At 54.7% G+C, this 20132-nt stretch overlaps 1 protein-coding gene across 1 annotated transcript in view; it reads left to right on the top strand.

Annotated features, from left to right (window-relative positions):
* Positions 1-561: 561 nt before the first annotated feature.
* Positions 562-20132, top strand: part of LOC132814034 (multiple epidermal growth factor-like domains protein 6) — a gene marked incomplete at its 3' end in the record, with an annotated part of 29554 nt that continues 9983 nt past the window's right edge. The window contains exons 1-18 of the mRNA XM_060823352.1: positions 562-716; positions 1131-1292; positions 1990-2172; positions 2841-2999; positions 3627-3782; positions 5490-5639; positions 6007-6159; positions 7818-7961; positions 8671-8826; positions 9759-9911; positions 10524-10685; positions 11451-11606; positions 12917-13084; positions 14348-14503; positions 15886-16041; positions 16322-16474; positions 18886-19044; positions 19873-20034. Coding sequence (XP_060679335.1) covers positions 2046-2172; positions 2841-2999; positions 3627-3782; positions 5490-5639; positions 6007-6159; positions 7818-7961; positions 8671-8826; positions 9759-9911; positions 10524-10685; positions 11451-11606; positions 12917-13084; positions 14348-14503; positions 15886-16041; positions 16322-16474; positions 18886-19044; positions 19873-20034 — 2470 coding nt within the window. The remainder of the gene's footprint in view (positions 717-1130; positions 1293-1989; positions 2173-2840; positions 3000-3626; positions 3783-5489; positions 5640-6006; positions 6160-7817; positions 7962-8670; positions 8827-9758; positions 9912-10523; positions 10686-11450; positions 11607-12916; positions 13085-14347; positions 14504-15885; positions 16042-16321; positions 16475-18885; positions 19045-19872; positions 20035-20132) is intronic.

The raw sequence follows: 20132 nt of genomic DNA, 5'->3' as shown, positions 1-20132 counted from the left end.
GAGACTGCAGGGAGCAGAGTGAGAGAGACCCGAGACTGCAGCGAGCAGTCTGAGAGAGACCCGAGACTGCAGGGCGCAGACTGAGAGAGTCCCGAGACTGCAGGGAGCAGACTGAGAGAGACCCGAGACTGCAGGGAGCAGACTGAGAGAATTCAGAGACTGCAGGGAGCAGACTGAGAGAGTCCCGAGAATGCAGGGAGCAGAGTGAGAGAGACCCGAGACTGCAGCGAGCAGTCTGAGAGAGACCCGAGACTGCAGCGAGCAGTCTGAGAGAGACCCGAGACTGCAGCGAGCAGTCTGAGAGAGACCCGAGACTGCAGCGAGCAGACTGAGAGAGACCCGAGAATGCAGGGAGCAGACTGAGAGAGTCCCAGACTGCAGGGAGCAGAGTGAGAGAGTCCCAGACTGCAGTTAACTCCAATCTGTACACCGTTCCAATTCTTTTTCCCGATTGTGGAACTCCTGCAAACAACAAGTGTATCCCTGATGGGGAATCCCTGTCCTTCTCCCCCTCTCGTGTGTAAGTCGAGCCTTATATCGAAATGTTGTGTTTCCAGGTGAGAGACCCGGAGAGTGCTCAAGCCCAAGTCAACTGAGCTATGTGTGTAACACAACTCTGGGCAAGGAATGTAGAAACGAGAGCGACTGTGGCAGATGGGGCACGTGTTGCTCTACCCCATGTGGGCCAAGATGTGTCCTCAGGCATTTCAGAAATGGTGAGTTCTTCTTGTCTGAGCTTCACTCACTGTCCATCTGGTGTTACTGAATGGTTGTGGTGCGGGACAGGACAGAGCAGTGTTTCAATGTGTATCCCACCATGTGCTGTCTCTGTCCTTGGGGAACTTGCTGGGGTGGGGGAGAGACAGCTTTACTATGTATCTAACCCCGTGCTGTCCCTTTCCTGGGAGTGTTTAATGGGGACAATGTGGAGGGAGCATTACTCTGTGTCTAACCCCGTGCTGTCCCTGTCCTGGGAGTGTTTAATGGGGACAATGTGGAGGGAGCATTACTCTGTATCTAACCCCGTGCTGTCCCTGTCCTGGGAGTGTTTAATGGGGACAATGTGGAGGGAGCATTACTCTGTGTCTAACCCCGTGCGGTTCTGTCTCTCTCTTTTCTCCCAATGGAAGACGATGGGCAGTGCCCTCGCCCAGACCATCTTGCCCGTGTGTGTAACTGCACTTTTGGGAAGGTGTGTGAGTCGGACCAGGATTGTGCAGGATCACAAAGATGCTGTGATGCTGGGTGTCAGAAACGTTGTGTCCTGTCGTTCTACAGAAAGTCTCATGGAGGTAGTTCCTGGTCCAAAAGGAATGGCTGCTTAACCTGCCTGTATGAGGCAGCACTGTGACCTTTCCTGCTTTATATCTCACTTTGTGTCTGTGGTATATTTCCCTTTGCCTCTCTTTGTGCATTCCCGCAGCACATCTCTCTCTTCTCTCTCTCTCTCACTCTCTCACTCTCTCTCTCCTTGTGTGACATCATTTCATCTCCATTTGTTGCATGTCTGTCTGATTCTCTCTCTTTCTCTCTCTCTCTCTCTGTCTCTCTCTCTGTCTGTCTCTCTCTCTCTCTCTCTCTCTCTCTCTCTCTGTCACATGCCACACTCTCTCTCTTTCTCAGTCATGCCTCTCCATCTGTCCCTCTGTGCTGCTGTCTCTCCTGTCTCTCTGTAGCCCTGTTTCTCTGTCACCTCTCATTCTGTCTGTCTGCTGCATGTGTTTCTGTCTTTCTCAGTCACATCTTTCCTTCTGTCACTTGCTCTCTGTGTCGCTATCTCTTCTCTCTCTTTGCCCCTCTCTCTCTGTCACCGCACTTGCTGTCTCTCGGCTGCATGTTCCTGTCCCTCTCTCTCCGTCTTTGTCACCTTTCTCTCCCTGTTCCTCTCACCTTTTTTGTCTCCCTCTCACTCTGCCCCTTCCCTCTCCCACCCATTCCCCCCAACACCTCTCCTGCTCTCTCCCATAACCGGAACTATTACATTTGCAGACTCGTGGAAATCTGAGGAATGTCCGAATCCGTCCTGCCTGGATCGTGCCTGCAGGATGAATCACAGCGCCTCGTGTGGAGATGATGGGGATTGTGGCAAGTGGAGGTCATGTTGTGAGACACCTTGTGGTAGACGCTGTGTCCACCCCTTCATGGGGCAGAGCAGGAGTTTGTCAGTCTCAGGTAACTGCATACGGTTGGTTAGTCCCTGCAAGATCCAGCTACATCCCAGCAGAGGGTCATGTAATCACACTGCCCCCAGGAGGCTTAGTGTGGGGAGCACTTTGTTCCCAGCAGGCTGAGTATGGGGAACACTCTGGTCCCAGCAGGCTTAGTGTGGGGAATACCCTGTTCCCAGCAGGCTTAGTGTGGGGAATATCCTGTTCCCAGCAGGCTGTGTGTGGGGAATACCCTGTTCCCAGCAGGCTAAGTGTGGGGAATATCCTGTTCCCAGCAGGCTGTGTGTGGGGAGCACTCTGTTCCCAGCAGGCTGAGTGTGGGGAATACCCTGTTCCCAGCAGGCTGAGTGTGGGGAATATCCTGTTCCCAACAGACTGAGTGTGGGGAATATCCTGTTCCCAGCAGGCTTAGTGTGGGGAATACCCTGTTCCCAGCAGGCTGAGTATGAGGAATATCCTGTTCCCAGCAGGCTGAGTGTGGGGAATATCCTTATCCCAGCAGGCAGAGTGTGGGGAACTGATGTCCTTGGTGAGGCCTTCCTCTATGTCTGAGCTGTGTCTATCTCTCTCCCTTTCCCTGTCCCTCTCTCCCTTTCCCTGTCCCTCTCTCCCTTTCCCTGTCCCTCTCTCCCTTTCCCTGTCCCTCCCTCCCTCACTCTCTCTCTGTGACAGATCGGACATCTGGAATGTGTCCTTCTCCTGCTCGCCTCTCTGCCGTGTGTAACCTGAAGTACGGTGAGCTGTGTGAGGAAGATAATGACTGCTACGCATGGCAGATGTGCTGCAACACCAGCTGTGGGCGTCGCTGTGTCCATTCCTACCGCAGCAGGGGTAAGTAACTCCGTTTACTGAGCAGCAGCCTACCCTCTCCCTCCCCACCCACAACCTCCACCACAGACCGTGTTCATCAGGGATCGGGAGACACAGAAAGTCACTGTGTTTGTGTTTCTGTTCCTGCATATCTGTGTGTGTGTGTGTGTGTGTGTGTGTGTGTGTGTGTGTGTGTGTGTGTATCTCTGTCTGTCTCTCTGTCTTTCCCACTCTCTCTGTCTCTATCTCTCTCTCTGTCTCTATCTCTCTCTCTGTCTCTCTCTCTCTCACTGTCTGTCTCTCTCTCTCTCCCTTTCACCCTCCGGTCTGTTCATCTTTATATCTCTCGGTCTTGTCTCCCTCCTTCTCTCTCTACTCTTGCTTTCTCTCTCTATCTCCTTCTCTCTCTCTCTCTCTCTCTCTCTCTCTCCCCCTGTCTTTCTCCCTCTCTTTCTCTCCCTGTCTCACTCCCTCTCTCTCTCTCTCTCTCTCCCTGTCTCACTCCCTCTCCCTCTCTCTGTCTCTCTCTCTTTCTCTCTCTTTCTCTCTATCACCCTGCCCTTGAGCTCAGGGCGAAGTCAGTGAATGATAGTTCAAGCAGCAGCAGCAGCAGTTTCTGAAGCTAAGATGAAGCCTCTGTCTCTGTAGGGAGCGAACAAAGGTGTCCCTCACCTTCCAGACTGAGCCACGTCTGTACCATGAGTTTCCACACTCAGTGCAATGAGGACAGCGACTGCGAGGGCTGGCAAACCTGCTGCAATACCACCTGTGGGAACAGATGTGTCTTCAAGTTCCTGTCCAGACGTAAGGCACCACTCCTGTTAAGCTCTGTGTATCATCCCACTGGCTACAGGTATCGAGGCAGGAGGGTTTGTTGGTGGGAGAGTGTAGAGGGAGCTGCACCCTGAACCTAACCCCATGCTGTCCCTGTCGCGGGGAATGGTCGATGGTGGGACAGTGTAGAGGGAGCTGCACCCTGTATCTAACCCCATGCTGTCCCTGTCGCGGGGAATGGTCGATGGTGGTACAATGTAGAGGGAGCTGCCCCCTATATCTAACCCCATGCTGTCCCTGCCCCTGGGAATGGTCGATGGTGGGACAGTGTAGAGGGAGCTGCACCCTGTACCTAAACCCCACGCTGTCCCTGTCCCTGGGAATGGTCGATGGTGGGACAGTGTAGAGGGAGCTGCACCCTGTATCTAACCCCATGCTGTCCCTGTCCCTGGGAATGGTCGATGGTGGGACAATGTAGAGGGAGCTGCACCCTGTACCTAAACCCCATGCTGTCCCTGTCCCTGGGAACGGTCGATGGTGGGACAGTGTAGAGGGAGCTGCACCCTGTATCTAAACCCCATGCTGTCCCTGTCCCTGGGAATGGTCGATGGTGGGACAATGTAGAGGGAGCTGCACCCTGTATCTAACCCCATGCTGTCCCTGTCGCGGGGAATGGTCGATGGTGGGACAGTGTAGAGGGAGCTGCACCCTGTATCTAACCCCATGCTGTCCCTGTCGCGGGGAATGGTCGATGGTGGTACAATGTAGAGGGAGCTGCCCCCTATATCTAACCCCATGCTGTCCCTGCCCCTGGGAATGGTCGATGGTGGGACAGTGTAGAGGGAGCTGCACCCTGTACCTAAACCCCACGCTGTCCCTGTCCCTGGGAATGGTCGATGGTGGGACAGTGTAGAGGGAGCTGCACCCTGTATCTAACCCTATGCTGTCCATGTTCCTGGGAATGGTCGATGGTGGGACAGTGTAGAGGGAGCTGCACCCTGTATCTAACCCCATGCTGTCCCTGTCCCTGGGAATGGTCGATGGTGGGACAGTGTAGAGGGAGCTGCACCCTGTACCTAAACCCCATGCTGTCCCTGTCCCTGGGAATGGTCGATGGTGGGACAGTGTAGAGGGAGCTGCACCCTGTATCTAACCCCATGCTGTCCCTGTCCCTGGGAATGGTCGATGGTGGGACAGTGTAGAGGGAGCTGCACCCTGTAGCTAACCCCCATGTTGTCCCTGTCCCTGGGAATGTTCGATGGTGGGACAGTGTAGAGGGAGCTGCACCCTGTTCCTCACCCCATGCTGTCCCTGTCCCTGGGAATGGTCGATGGTGGGATCGTGTAGAGGGAGCTGCACCCTGTACCTCACCCCATGCTGTCCCTGTCCCTGGGAATGGTCGATGGTGGGACAATGTAGAGGGAGCTGCACCCTGTATCTAACCCCATGCTGTCCCTGTCCCTGGGAATGGTCGATGGTGGGACAGTGTAGAGGGAACTGCACCCTGTACCTAACCCCCATGCTGTCCCTGTCCCTGGGAATGGTCGATGGTGGGACAATGTAGAGGGAGCTGCACCCTGTATCTAACCCCATGCTGTCCCTGTCCCTGGGAATGGTCGATGGTGGGACAGTGTAGAGGGAGCTGCACCCTGTACCTAAACCCCATGCTGTCCCTGTCCTGCGGGAGTGTGACCCTCTCCATATGTCCTGATGTGACTGTCACTTTGTTCCTTCCAGCGACCCAGTGCCCTGCCTCCACCCGCTTGGACCCATTCTGTGAGATGAAGTTGGGAGACGTGTGTCAGAATGACACTGACTGCCATGCCTGGTCATCATGCTGCAATGCCACCTGTGGAAAGAGATGTGTACCTCGTTTCCTCATGAGCCGTAAGTGATCAGTGTATCTCTGTTTGTTCAGAGCCTATGCTGTGGTGATGACAGTCCATGGCAGTGTGGGCAGGGAGCTGAGAGTGTGTGTGTGTGTGTGTGTGTGTGTGTGTGTGTGTGTGTGTGTGTGTGTGTGTGTGTGTGTGTGTGTGTGTATCCGTGGGATAGGGGGATGTGGTATTTGGAGATTCACCTGGAATTGCCTAAATACCTGAGGCTTCCTGAATCCCGGGGCTGTGGAGCTGGTGTGTCAGTGATGGAAGAGCCGTGGGAGTCCCTCGTTTACCACTCGTGTCTCACTCGAGCAGATCCGAGGGAGTTGTGTGTTTCTGTACAGCTGTATCCATACTGTCTCTGTGCTGTCCAGGTGATGATACCTGTCCTGCTCCCCACCGCCTGGAGCCCATGTGTGACCTGAAACTCGGAGATCGTTGCAGCGGAGATGAAGACTGTGATGCCTGGCAGAGCTGCTGTGAGAGCACATGTGGAAATATCTGTATCCCCAGTTTCATGGATGATGGTACGTTGTGGGGGTGAGACTGTGAGGGAGATGGTGTGGAGAGAGAGAGAGAGAGAGGAGGGGGCACTGGGAAGATGGGGGAGAGAGTGGGAGCAAAGGGGACCAGGAGAATGGGTCTCAGAGCGAGAGATACAGAGGGAAAGGCAGAGAGAGGAGGGGGCACTGCGAAGATGGGAGAGAGAGAAAGACTGGGGGTTGGGGGGGGGAGTCTGGGAGAATTGGACAGAGAGAGAGAGAGGGAGAGACAGAGAATGGGGGAGAGAGAGAGAGAGAGTGAGAGCAGGACCAGCAGAATGGGACAGAGAGGGAGAGATGGATAATGGGAGAGAGAGAAGGCCCGGGAGAATGGGACAGTAAAAGAAAGAGAGAGAGAGAAAGGAGGGAGGACCGAGCCCGAACGTGAGAGTGGTTGGGAGATTGAGCTAGAGAGGAAGGGAGAGGCGAGGGAAGAATGAGACAGAGTGAGGGGAGGAATCCGGTAGACAGACTCTGGGTGACATGAAGGAGGAATGAGAGAGGGACATAGAAAGGGACATGGAAGGACTGGGAGAGCGGCTGGTAGGAAATATGATTGGACAGATGGTGAGTTCAAACCAGAGAGTAGCAGAGGGTGAGGGAGTCCAATCAACTCTGGAAGTTACACAGATGAGGCTGAGGTTTAGATTTCTATTTTATTTTCACATGTGGTGGAGTAGAGGATCCCCAGCAGTGCCTGCTCCCTCAGCACTGATCCCCCAGCAGTGCCTGCTCCCTCAGCCCTGATCCCCCAGCAGTGCCTGCTCCCTCAGCACTGATCCCCCAGCAGTGCCTGCTCCCTCAGCCCTGATCCCCCAGCAGTGCCTGCTCCCTCAGCCCTGATCCCCCAGCAGTGCCTGCTCCCTCAGCCCTGATCCCCCAGCAGTGCCTGCTCCCTCAGCCCTGATCCCCCAGCAGTGCCTGCTCCCTCAGCACTGATCCCCCAGCAGTGCCTGCTCCCTCAGCACTGATCCCCCAGCAGTGCCTGCTCCCTCAGCACTGATCCCCCAGCAGTGCCTGCTCCCTCAGCACTGATCCCCCAGCAGTGCCTGCTCCCTCAGCACTGATCCCCCAGCAGTGCCTGCTCCCTCAGCCGTGATCCCCCAGCAGTGCCTGCTCCCTCAGCACTGATCCCCCAGCAGTGCCTGCTCCCTCAGCACTGATCCCCCAGCAGTGCCTGCTCCCTCAGCACTGATCCCCCAGCAGTGCCTGCTCCCTCAGCCCTGATCCCCCAGCAGTGCCTGCTCCCTCAGCCCTGATCCCCCAGCAGTGCCTGCTCGCTCAGCACTGATTCCCCAGCAGTGACTGCTCCCTCAGCACTGATCCCCCAGCAGTGCCTGCTCCCTCAGCACTGATCCCCCAGCAGTGCCTGCTCCCTCAGCACTGATCACCCAGCAGTGCCTGCTCCCTCAGCACTGATCCCCCAGCAGTGCCTGCTCCCTCAGCACTGACCCTCCAATGGTGACCGTTGCCTCAACACTGACCCACTGACAATACTGCCAATATTTTTCTCTGCTCCTGTAATCTCTGACAGTTCCTGCTCCCTCTGCAGTGACCCTCCAACAGTGACCCACTGTCAGGCATGCCTCCGCCAATCCACCCCTTTTCCCTGCTCCTGTAATCTCCATGTTGTTGTGTTATAGATGAGGAAGGAGAGTGCCCCGCTCCGTCCCGGGTGAAGAGGCATTCGAATGTATCGTGTGTGACAGATGAGGACTGCGGGAGCTGGGAACAATGCTGCGACATGGGCTCTGGGAGGAAATGTGTTCACAGTAGCTCACTGCACAGTAAGGACAGTGTGAAGCCAGACTATCAGAGGGTCTTCCCATGGACAATGTGGTATCACTGCACTGAGTAACCCTCTCCCACTCTCACACTCATATATATATATATATATATATATACACACACACACACGCACACTCGCACACGCACACGCACACGCACACGCACACGCACACTCACACACGCGCACACTCACACACGCACACACACACACTCACACACACACACACACACACACACTCTCTCACACTCACACACTCTCACACACACACACACACACACACACACAGACTCACACACACACACACACTCACACTCACACACACACACACACTCACATACACACTCACTCACACTTACTCACACTCACTCACACTCACACTATTACACTATTTCTCTCACTCTGATGGAAATGGCCAAACCTATGACCCTCTGCTCTCACTGAGGTGCGATTACAGGAGGCGGCCTCGCTCCCAGAGCCAGCACACAGGAGGCAATGGAGCACTGTCTGTGAGCCCGGCTCTAACCAGGGTTGGAGAAAGAGGTGGCGTGCCTTTGGGTGGTCATGGGGAGGTGGTTGGACGGTGGGGTGCAGTGGGTTATTGTCCCTGGATTTGTCTTTGGAAGGGTCTGGGGGCCTGTGTCTGTAAAGGAGGGCGGTATGCTCAGGACAGGCTCTGTAATAATGTCTCAATATCTGTGCCCACACAGAGGGAGAGTCCCAGTGCCCACACAGCCGTACCCTGGGCAAGGTCTGTAACATGACGTTGGGAGATGAGTGTGAGGCTGATACTGACTGTGACCGTTGGCAAATGTGCTGTGACGCTGGCTGTGGAAAAAGATGTGTTTTCCGATTCTTCAAAGGAGGTGAGGGGTCATCTGGTGATGGTTGTGGTGTGGGGGGATGTTATGGGGGGGACACGGGATAGAGGAGCATGACTCTATATATAACCCGGTGCTGGGAGTGTTTGATGGGAACAGTGAAGAGGGAGATTTCCTCTGTATCTTACCCCATGCTGTCCCTGTCCTGGGTGTGTTTGATGGGGACAGTGTAGAGGGAGATTTCCTCTGTACCTTACCCCATGCTGTCCCTGTCCTGGGAGTGTTTGATGGGAACAGTGTAGAGGGAGATTTCCTCTGTACCTTACCCCATGCTGTCCCTGTCCTGGGAGTGTTTGATGGGGACAGTGTAGAGGGAGATTTCCTCTGTATCTTACCCCATGCTGTCCCTGTCCTGGGAGTGTTTGATGGGAACAGTGTACAGGGAGATTTCCTCTGTACCTTACCCCATGCTGTCCCTGTCCTGGGAGTGTTTGATGGGGACAGTGTAGAGGGAGATTTCCTCTGTACCTTACCCCATGCTGTCCCTGTCCTGGGAGTGTTTGATGGGGACAGTGTAGAGGGAGATTTCCTCTGTACCTTACCCCATGCTGTCCCTGTCCTGGGAGTGTTTGATGGGGACAGTGGAGAGGGAGATTTCCTCTGTACCTTACCCCATGCTGTCCCTGTCCTGGGAGTGTTTGATGGGGACAGTGGAGAGGGAGATTTCCTCTGTACCTTACCCCATGCTGTCCCTGTCCTGGGAGTGTTTGATGGGGACAGTGTAGAGGGAGATTTCCTTCCAGGGTAAAACAATAAGGAGGGATGTATTCTTTACACTGTGCTGTGTGTATGATCGTTGGGGACCGTGCAGACTGAGAGAGACTTGCTCAGTTTCCATCCTGTCCATCTGGAGGTGTTTATCCTGAGACTCGGACTGAGCTTTAACCCAGTCTTTTCCCTTTCCTTCTTCTCTCCAGAGAATGGGAGCTGCCCGGATGCCAGGCGCCTTACCCCGATGTGCAATGTTAACTACGGCCAGGAGTGTACAAATGACGATGACTGTGATCTGTGGCTCTCGTGCTGTGAGGCCGGATGTGGGAAGAGATGTGTCCATCGGTATCACAAACGCGGTGAGGATGACTGACCCTCCCATTCCCTCCTTTCGCAAACACTGCACACACCTGGTGGAGTCACTCTGACTGAGGCAGAGACCCCTGTCTGTCCCAGGAACCCAATCTCCCTGCCCCCTGCAGTTAGAGTATTCAGTTTGAGGATGTCCCCTCTCAGTAGGAGACTCCTTCCCAGGTCTCAGCTCATCCAGAGCCATTTCAGGATCATTCCCAATGGGAGTGAGTCTCCCCCAGTCTACTAAATCCCATTGGAAAGCCAGCCCCAGTCTGCCCAATCCTGTTGTCATCAGCTTGTTCCCATTGGAAGGTGCTGCTCATAAAACTGACAGCCATTTGCCACCCTCTCTGTATTCCCCCATTCCCGTTTCCCCCACTCGCAGCTCCCCCCACTCCCATTTCACCTTCCTCACTGAGCTGTCATGTTCGGCCAAGCCAGAACGGAAACCAATGTGAAACCCTCCCTCCTCATTGTCAGACTGCCATCCCCAATCTACCCCTTTGTCTCCAGGCTTCCCCTTGTTTTTCCCTGGATGATCCCATACTCCGTATAACCAGGGCGGTGCTGAATTTCCATCCAGCCTCTCACTGAATTCGGATTTGTCCCGAACACAGGGAAGCGAGACGCAGAGTGTCCCAAACCATTCCAGATGCAACATATCTGTGACCGGGACGATGCCGAGGAGTGTGAGGTAGACGAGGACTGCGCAAGGTGGAAGCAGTGCTGTAACGTCGGGAACTGCGGCAAACGCTGCGTCTATGGGGTCCACAGGCAAGGTGAGGAAGGGAGAACTCTTCTCTCAAAGAGGAGAGTGTACGAGAGAGGTGCAGTTCTGTGAGGCAAGAGAGAGGTGCTCATGTGTGAGGGAGAGGGGTTAGCTCGCTGTGTGTGAGGGAGAGGAGAGTGGTCCCTGTGTGTATGTGAGAGAGGAGAGTGGTCCCTGTGTGTGTGTGTGTGAGAGAGGAGAGTGGTCCCTGTGTGTGTGTGTGTGAGAGGAGAGTGGTCCCTGTGTGTGTGTGTGTGTGAGAGGAGAGTGGTCCCTGTGTGTGTGTGTGAGGAGAGTTGTCCCTGTGTGTGTGTGTGTGTGTGAGAGAGGAGAGTGGTCCCTGTATGTGTGAGAGAGGAGAGTGGTCCCTGTGTGTGTGTGAGAGGAGAGTGGTCCCTGTGTGTGTGTGTGTGTGAGAGGAGAGTGGTCCCTGTGTGTGTGTGTGTGAGAGAGGAGAGTGGTCCCTGTGTGTGTGAGGGAGAGAGCGTTCCTGTGTGTGAGGGAGAGGAGACAGCGTGCCTGTATTTGTGATCGAGTGGAGAGTCTTCCCTGGGTGTGGTGGAGAGCAAAGTGGTTCGTGTGAGTGCGAGATGTAAACAGAATGTGGGTGTGAGGGGAGATGACCAGAAAGTACTGTCCCTGTGGTGGATCAGCAATGATGTTATTGAGCGATTGTTGCAGGCCAGATGATCTGAATGGTCTCCTTGATGTTGTGAACTGTTAACCCTGTCCAGCAGCAGTTTAGTTTGAGCTCAGAGTCATGCTTTCCCCACAGAGGAAGCCTTTGAATGTCCAGCAGAATCTCGTCTCCAGCCCATTTGTCAGATGAAACTGGGCTCTCAATGTTCCACTGATGACGACTGTGATATCTGGCAAAAGTGTTGTGAGACTGGATGTGGGAGGAGATGTATCATGAGCTTCAAGCCTGGAGGTAAGGAGGAGAGATCCCCTCAGAGCCACGTCACTGTATCTGGGTGGGAGAGAGAGCTGTCTGTCTCAGACTCAATTCTCACATTCCTCTCCTGACTAACCTCACCATTCCCATCTTCCATGGTGTTCAGCTCATTGTGAAACACTGCGGTCTCTCCGATCTCTGTTCCCCCATCCAATCCTGAGTGTCACACACTGAGTCTGGTTCACACACCACCATGTGGGATTGGCAACACCCAATGGCTCGCTGTGCAATACTGCCTCCTGCTGTACACACACCATAATTGTCTTCAAATCCAATCATATCTGTACCCGCCTCTGGCTGTTACACCCCACCTACTTCTGTAACCCCCGCCAGGCCCTACACCTCTCTCTATCTCTGTAACATCCTCCAGCCCCTTCACCCCCTCCCTGTCTCTGTAACTCCCGACACCCCCTCCCTATCACTGTAACCACCGACACCCCCTCCCAATCTCTGCAACTCCCGACACCCCCTCTCTATCTCTGTAACCCCACTACTCCCCCTCCCTATCTCTGTAACCCCCCTACACTCCCTCCCTGTCCCTGTAACCCCCCTACACCCCCTCCCTATCTCTGTAGCCCCCCTACACCCCCCCTCCCTGTCTCTGTAACCCCCTCAAGTCCCTGCACCTCACCCTATCTCTGTACCCCCCTACACCACCTCCCTGTCTCTGTAACCCCCTCCAGTCCCTGCACCTCACCCTATCTCTGTACCCCCGTACACCCCCTCCCTATCTCTGTAACCCCCTACACCCCCCCTCCCTGTCTCTGTAACCCCCTCAAGTCCCTGCACCTCACCCTATCTCTGTACCCCCCTACACCACCTCCCTGTCTCTGTAACCCCCTCCAGTCCCTGCACCTCACCCTATCTCTGTACCCCCGTACATCCCCTCCCTATCTCTGTAACCCCCTACACCCCCTCCCTATCTCTGTAACCCCCTACACCCCCTACCTATCCCTGTAACCCCCCTACACCCCCTCCCTATCTCTGTAACCCCCTACACCCTCTCCCTATCTCTGTAACCCCTTACACACCCTCCCTATCTCTGTAACCCCCTAAAGCCCCCTCCCTATCTCTGTAACCCCCTACACCCCCTCCCTATCTATGTAACCCCCTACACCCCCCCCTCCCTATCTCTGTAACCCCCTCCAGCCCCTGTACCTCTCCCTATCTCTGCCACCCTCTCTAGCTCCTGTTTCTCTGCTGTCTGTGAGAGATGTTTCCCAGGGAAGGGTCTCTGTTGGATCAGCAGTTGTGGTGAAGGCTGTTCTTCTCTCTCTCTCTCTCAGTGTCTCCTAAAGGCCAAGGATCCACATGTCCGGACACGACCAGACTGCATTATGTCTGTCGGATGAACTTCACCGCTCCCTGCGATGGAGACGATTCCTGTGGTCACTGGGCATCGTGCTGTAACACGGAATGTGGACCTCGATGTGTGTCACAGTGGTTTGCGAGAAGTAAGCCCCTCTCACCCCCAACCTATGCTCCCCCAGCAGGTCAGAGGACATTCAGTGACGGGGTCTCCTTCGCATGGGAGGGCAGGGCTTTGTCAGGCTAGACCCGCTGTGGTGTGGACACCGGGATGTAAGTCCCGCTCCAGCATTCCGGGATAAACATATAGCCTTGTTAGCAACCGGAAAGGTAGCTTTGTACAGGTACAGCTGTGTCTCACAAGCTTGACTGAGCCTGTATTTTTGAGAAAGTGAGAAAGGTGATTGGTGAGGGCAGGCCAGTGGGTATTGTGGATAGGGATTGTACCAAGGCCTTTGACAAGGTCTCTCATGGTAAACCAGAACAGAAGGTGAATATACACGGGATCCACAGAGAGCTGGTAAGATGGATCCACAACTGGCTCAGTGACAGAAGCACAGAGAGTAGCAGTGAAAGGGACTGGAGAACTGTGATGGGTGGTGTCCCACAGGGATTTGTGCTGTGACCCCCACCTTGCCATTTACCAGATATATAGGAGGAGAATGAAGGTGGCCCGATGAATATGTTAGTGAACGTCACACAGGGTTAGGGGGAGCTGTAGATATGGAGGAGGATTGCCCGAGGACAGAGCAGGATGGAGATAGACCGGAGGATTGGGTGAAGAGATGGCAGATGGAGTGTAATCTGAACAAATGTGAGGTGATGTGTTTTGGGAGATCGAATAAGCCTGGTTTGTTTTCACGTGAACATGGAAAGGATGAGAGTCGACCTGATAGAAGGTTCATCTCTTACAAACAGAATGTATCGCCTGGTCAGTTTTACTTTCCCAGGACAGAAATGTCAATGACTAGAGGAGCACAGATTTGGGGTAAAAGGGGAGACAGTGGGAGGCAGATTTGTTGAACACAGAGTGGGGTCAGTATGTGGAATATGCTGTCAGGGGGTGGTGGTGGAGGCAGGTACAGCAGCGATGTTGAGGAGGCACATTGACAGATTGAGGAACTGATCGGGGATAAAGGGATGTGATAACCCAAGAGATAAAAGGTTTTCAGGAGTTTATCACCACGGAAAGGGGAAAGTGATGCTGTCAGAGCAGGAGAGCAGTTGGAGGGAAAGGAGGAAGCAACAGTAAGTGAGAGGGTTATTGCAGAGGGTGGGCAGTAGAATGAGCATTCCCTGGTTTGGGAATGGAGGGAGGGTGGGGAAGAGATGAGGAAGGTGTGAAGGAGTATGTGAAGGGCCCTGTGTGGGACTCTGTAACTGTGTCTGTCCTACCTTCCCATTTACAGAGCCTGCTGACCAGTGCCCAGAGGAGGACAGCCTCTCCATGTTCTGTCAGATCAGCACCGGGCGTTCCTGTAATGACAACGGGGACTGTGATGGATACCACTCGTGTTGTGATGCTGGCTGTGGGAAGAAATGCATCCCAAAGTGTTTCACAGGAGGTGAGAGAGAGAGAGAGAGAGAGAGAGAGAGTGTGTGAGAGAGGGAAACACATCCAATGTGAGGGACACAGATACTGTCCAGAGAATACAGATTCCCCAAGGGCATCCTGGAATCCCGGCTCTGATTCCCCTTCCCAGGTTAGCGAGGGATTGGGGTTCGGTAGAACAGGACTGCGTTTGGGTAAAGGGTGGATTGTGGTGTGAAACAGACAGGTATCCTGTTCCCAATCCCAGTCCCTGGTTTAGAGAGGGATTGTGGTGTGAAACAGACAGGGATCCTGTTCCCAATCCCTGTCCCTTTGTTCGGGAGTGATTGTGATGTGAAACAGGCAGGGATCCTGTTCCCAATCCCAGTCCCTGGGTTAGGGTGGGATTGTGGTGTGAAACAGACAGGGATCCCGTTCCCAATCCCTGTCCCTTTGTTCGGGAGGGATTGTGGTGTGAAACAGACAGGGATCCCGTTCCCAATCCCTGTCCCTGGGTTAGAAGTGGATTGTGGTGTGAAACAGACAGGGATCCCGTTCCCAATCCCTGTCCCTGAGTCAGGGAGGGATTGTGGTGTGAAACAGACAGGGATCCCGTTCCCAATCCCTGTCCCTGGGTTAGAGGTGGATTGTGGTGTGAAACAGACAGGGATCCCGTTCCCAATCCCTGTCCCTGGGTTAGGGAGGGATTGTGGTGTGAAACAGACAGGGATCCCGTTCCCAATCCCTGTCCCTGGGTTAGAGGTGGATTGTGGTGTGAAACAGACAGGGATCCCGTTCCCAATCCCTGTCCCTGGGTTAGGGAGGGATTGTGGTGTGAAACAGACAGGGATCCCGTTCCCAATCCCTGTCCCTGGGTTAGAGAGGGATTGTGGTGTGAAACAGACAGGGATCCTGTTCCCAATCCCTGTCCCTGCGTCAGGGAGGGATTGTGGTGTGAAACAGACAGGGATCCTGTTCCCAATCCCTGTCCCTGGGTTAGAGAGGGATTGTGGTGTGAAACAGACAGGGATCCTGTTCCCAATCCCTGTCCCTGGGTTAGAGAGGGATTGTGGTGTGAAACACACAGTGTCCTACTCTCCGGGAATATGAGTGCACGCTGTTTGGATGTTGTGGTCTGTCTGATGCCTCTGTTACATCTCAGTTAAGTCGTCTGTCTCTCCTCAGTCCTTTCTCTGTTCCCACTGCAGGCCAAGAGAGAGGAATTGTGTGTGAGCTGTCTGGTGTACTGCGGCAGATCATGGAGTGGTGTTGTGAAGGCTGAGTTGTCCCACCCTCTCTCCAATTCCCAGCTTCCTTCACAAGGCACTGGGCTCCCTTCTGTCAGAGAGATGGGAGAGTGGGGTGTTTATCTGTTGTCTGATTCTATCCCCCATCTCCCTGTGTTTGTCTTCACAGAGAACAGAACCTGTCCCATTGCAAGGAGGCTGACGATGTTGTGCAACACGACCCTGGGAAAAGACTGCAAGAACGACACGCAGTGCGACGTGTGGCAGAGGTGCTGCCTGGCCAAGGGCTGCGGTGGGAAATGTGTCCCAACATTCATCAGGAAATGTGAGTATCCATCACTGCATTGCTTCCCACAGGTTTGTCTGATAATCCCGAGTGAGCTGAACAGGGCCAATGTGAGCAATGTAGAGGGAGCTTTACACTGTACCTATGAGCATGGTGTCTCTATCCTGGTAGTGTTTGATGAGTCGACGCTGTAGAGGGAGCTTTACTCTGTATCTAATCCCACTCTGTCCGTGTGGTGGGAGTGTTTGATAGAGGACAGTGGAAAGATTACACCGTATGTAAACAAATTGACCAAGTGAAAACCCGTTCTCTCCTTCAGTTTTGCGAAAGAAATGCCCAGAACATTCCCGTGTGTCTTTTCTCTGCAAGAAAAACCGGACTCGATCGTGTGAGGATGATGATGATTGTCCTTCCTATGAACAGTGCTGTGAGATTGGATGTGGCAAGAAATGTGTCTCCTCATTCAGGCAAGGTAAGGATTATGGTCTGACAGAGTGTCAGTAGGGGAATGGTCTGGGGCAAGATAGTTCAGCACAACAGAGACTGCAGGGTGCAGACAGAGAGAGACCCGAGACTGCAGGGTGCAGACAGAGAGAGACCCGAGACTGCAGGGAGCAGACTGAGAGAGACCCGAGACTGCAGGGTGCAGACTGAGAGAGACCCGAGACTGCAGGGAGCAGAGTGAGAGAGTCCCGAGACAGCAGGGTGCAGACAGAGAGAGACCCGAGACAGCAGGGTGCAGACAGAGAGAGACCCGAGCCTGCAGGGAGCAGACAGAGAGAGACCCGAGCCTGCAGGGAGCAGACTGAGAGAGACCCGAGACTGCAGGGAGCAGACTGAGAGAGACCCGAGACTGCAGGGTGCAGACAGAGAGAGACCCGAGACAGCAGGGTGCAGACAGAGAGAGACCCGAGCCTGCAGGGAGCAGACAGAGAGAGACCCGAGCCTGCAGGGAGCAGACTGAGAGAGACCCGAGACTGCAGGGAGCAGACTGAGAGAGACCCGAGACTGCAGGGTGCAGACTGAGAGAGACCCAAGACTGCAGGGAGCAGAGTGAGAGAGACCCGAGACTGCAGGGAGCAGAGTGAGAGAGACCCGAGACTGCAGGGAGCAGACTGAGAGAGACCCGAGACTGCAGGGAGCAGACTGAGAGAGACCCGAGACTGCAGGGTGCAGACTGAGAGAGTCCCGAGACTGCAGGGAGCAGACTGAGAGAATCCAGAGACTGCAGGGAGCAGACAGAGAGAGACCCGAGACTGCAGGGTGCAGACAGAGAGAGACCCGAGACTGCAGGGAGCAGAGTGAGAGAGTCCCGAGACTGCAGGGAGCAGACTGAGAGAGACCCGAGACTGCAGGGTGCAGACAGAGAGAGACCCAAGACTGCAGGGTGCAGACTGAGAGAGTCCCGAGACTGCAGGGAGCAGAGTGAGAGAGTCCCGAGACTGCAGGGAGCAGAGTGAGAGAGTCCCGAGACTGCAGGGTGCAGACAGAGAGAGACCCAAGACTGCCGGGTGCAGACTGAGAGAGTCCCGAGACTGCAGGGAGCAGACTGAGAGAGACCCGAGACTGCAGGGAGCAGACTGAGAGAGACCCGAGACTGCAGGGTGCAGACAGAGAGAGATCCAAGACTGCAGGGTGCAGACTGAGAGAGTCCCGAGACTGCAGGGAGCAGAGTGAGGGAGACCCGAGACTGCAGGGTGCAAACAGAGAGAGACCCGAGACTGCAGGGAGCAGACTGAGAGAGAGTCCCGAGACTGCAGGGAGCAGAGTGAGAGAGTCCCGAGACTGCAGGGAGCAGACTGAGAGAGACCCGAGACGGCAGGGAGGAGAGTGAGCGAGTCCCGAGACTGCAGGGAGCAGAGTGAGAGAGACCCGAGACTGCAGGGAGCAGAGTGAGAGAGACCCGAGACTGCAGGGAGCAGACTGAGAGAGTCCTGAGACTGCAGGGAGTAGACTGAGAGAGTCCCGAGACTGCAGGGAGCAGACTGAGAGAGACCCGAGACTGCAGGGAGCAGAGTGAGAGAGTCCCGAGACTGTAGGGAGCAGACTGAGAGAGACCCGAGACTGCAGGGAGCAGAGTGAGAGAGTCCCGAGACTGCAGGGAGCAGAGTGAGAGAGTCCCGAGACTGCAGGGAGCAGACTGAGAGAGTCCCGAGACTGCAGGGAGCAGAGTGAGAGAGTCCCGAGACTGCAGGGAGCAGAGTGAGAGAGTCCCGAGACTGCAGGGAGCAGACTGAGAGAGTCCCGAGACTGCAGGGAGCAGAGTGAGAGAGTCCCGAGACTGCAGGGAGCAGAGTGAGAGAGTCCCGAGACTGTAGGGAGCAGAGTGAGAGAGTCCTGAGACTGCAGGGAGCAGAGTGAGAGAGTCCTGAGACTGCAGGGAGCAGAGTGAGAGAGTCCTGAGACTGCAGGGAGGAGAGTGAGAGAGTCCCGAGACTGCAGGGAGCAGTTTGGGAGAGTCCCGAGACTGCAGGGAGGAGAGTGACAGTGTCCCGAGCCTGCAGGGAGCAGACTGAGAGACAGTCCCGAGACTGCAGGGAGCAGACTGAGAGAGTCCCGAGACTGCAGGGAGCAGAGTTAGAGAGACCCGAGACTGCAGGGAGCAGACTGAGAGAGACCCGAGACTGCAGGGAGCAGAGTTAGAGAGACCCGAGACTGCAGGGAGGAGAGTGAGAGTGTCCCGAGCCTGCAGGGAGCAGACTAAACGTGACCTGAGACTGGAGGGAGCAGAATGCGGTCGACCCCAGTCTGTAGGTTAATCCAATTGTAAATGTGGACCATGGAACTCCTGAAAACAGCAAGTGTATCCCTGATGGGGAATCCCTGTCGGTCTCCCCCTGTCGTGTGTAAGCCGAGCCTTATATCGAAATGTTGTGTTTCCAGGTGAGAGCCCCGGAGAGTGCTCAAGCGCAAGTCAACTGAGCTATGTGTGTAACACAACTCTGGGCAAGGAATGTAGAAACGAGAGCGACTGTGGCAGATGGGGCACGTGCTGCTCTACCCCGTGTGGGCCAAGATGTGTCCTCAGGCATTTCAGAAATGGTGAGTTCTTCTTGTCTGAGCTTCACTCACTGTTCATCTGGTGTTACTGAATGGTTGTGGTGCGGGACAGGACAGAGCAGTGTTTCAATGTGTATCTCACCATGTGCTGTCTCTGTCCTTGGGGAACTTGCTGGGGTAGGGGAGAGACAGCTTTACTCTGTGTCTAACCCTGTGCTGTCCCTGTCCTGGGAGTGTTTAATGGGGACAATGTGGAGGGTTCTTTACTCTGTGTCTAACCCCGTGCTGTCCCTGTCCTGGGAGTGTTTAATGGGGACAATGTAGAGGGAGCATTACTCTGTGTCTAACCCCGTGCTGTCCCTGTCCTGGGAGTGTTTAATGGGGACAATGTGGAGGGTTCTTTACTCTGTGTCTAACCCCGTGCTGTCCCTGTCCTGGGAGTGTTTAATGGGGACAATGTAGAGGGTTCTTTACTCTGTGTCTAACCCTGTGCTGTCCCTGTCCTGGGAGTGTTTAATGGGGACAATGTGGAGGGAGCATTACTCTGTATCTAACCGCGTGCTGTCCCTGTCCTGGGAGTGTTTAATGTGGACAATGTGGAGGGAGCATTACTCTGTATCTAACCCCGTGCTGTCCCTGTCCTGGGAGTGTTTAATGGGGACAATGTGGAGGGAGCATTACTCTGTGTCTAACCCCGTGCTGTCCCTGTCCTGGGAGTGTTTAATGGGGACAATGTGGAGGGAGCATTACTCTGTGTCTAACCCCGTGCTGTCCCTGTCCTGGGAGTGTTTAATGGGGACAATGTGGAGGGAGCATTACTCTGTGTCTAACCCCGTGCGGTTCTGTCTCTCTCTTTTCTCCCAATGGAAGACGACGGGCAGTGCCCACGCCCAGACCATCTTGCCCGTGTGTGTAACTGCACTTTTGGGAAGGTGTGTGAGTCGGACCAGGATTGTGCAGGATCACAAAGATGCTGTGATGCTGGGTGTCAGAAACGTTGTGTCCTGTCGTTCTACAGAAAGTCTCATGGAGGTAGTTCCTGGTCCAGAAGGAATGGCTGCTTAACCTGCCTGTATGAGGCAGCACTGTGACCTTTCCTGCTTTATATCTCACTTTGTGTCTGTGGTATA

The sequence above is a fragment of the Hemiscyllium ocellatum genome, unplaced genomic scaffold, assembly GCF_020745735.1.
Source record: "Hemiscyllium ocellatum isolate sHemOce1 unplaced genomic scaffold, sHemOce1.pat.X.cur. scaffold_640_pat_ctg1, whole genome shotgun sequence".
Taxonomy (NCBI): Eukaryota; Metazoa; Chordata; class Chondrichthyes; order Orectolobiformes; family Hemiscylliidae; genus Hemiscyllium; species Hemiscyllium ocellatum.
Note: the sequence above shows the minus strand (reverse complement) of the source record. Positions and strands in the feature narration are given on the sequence as shown.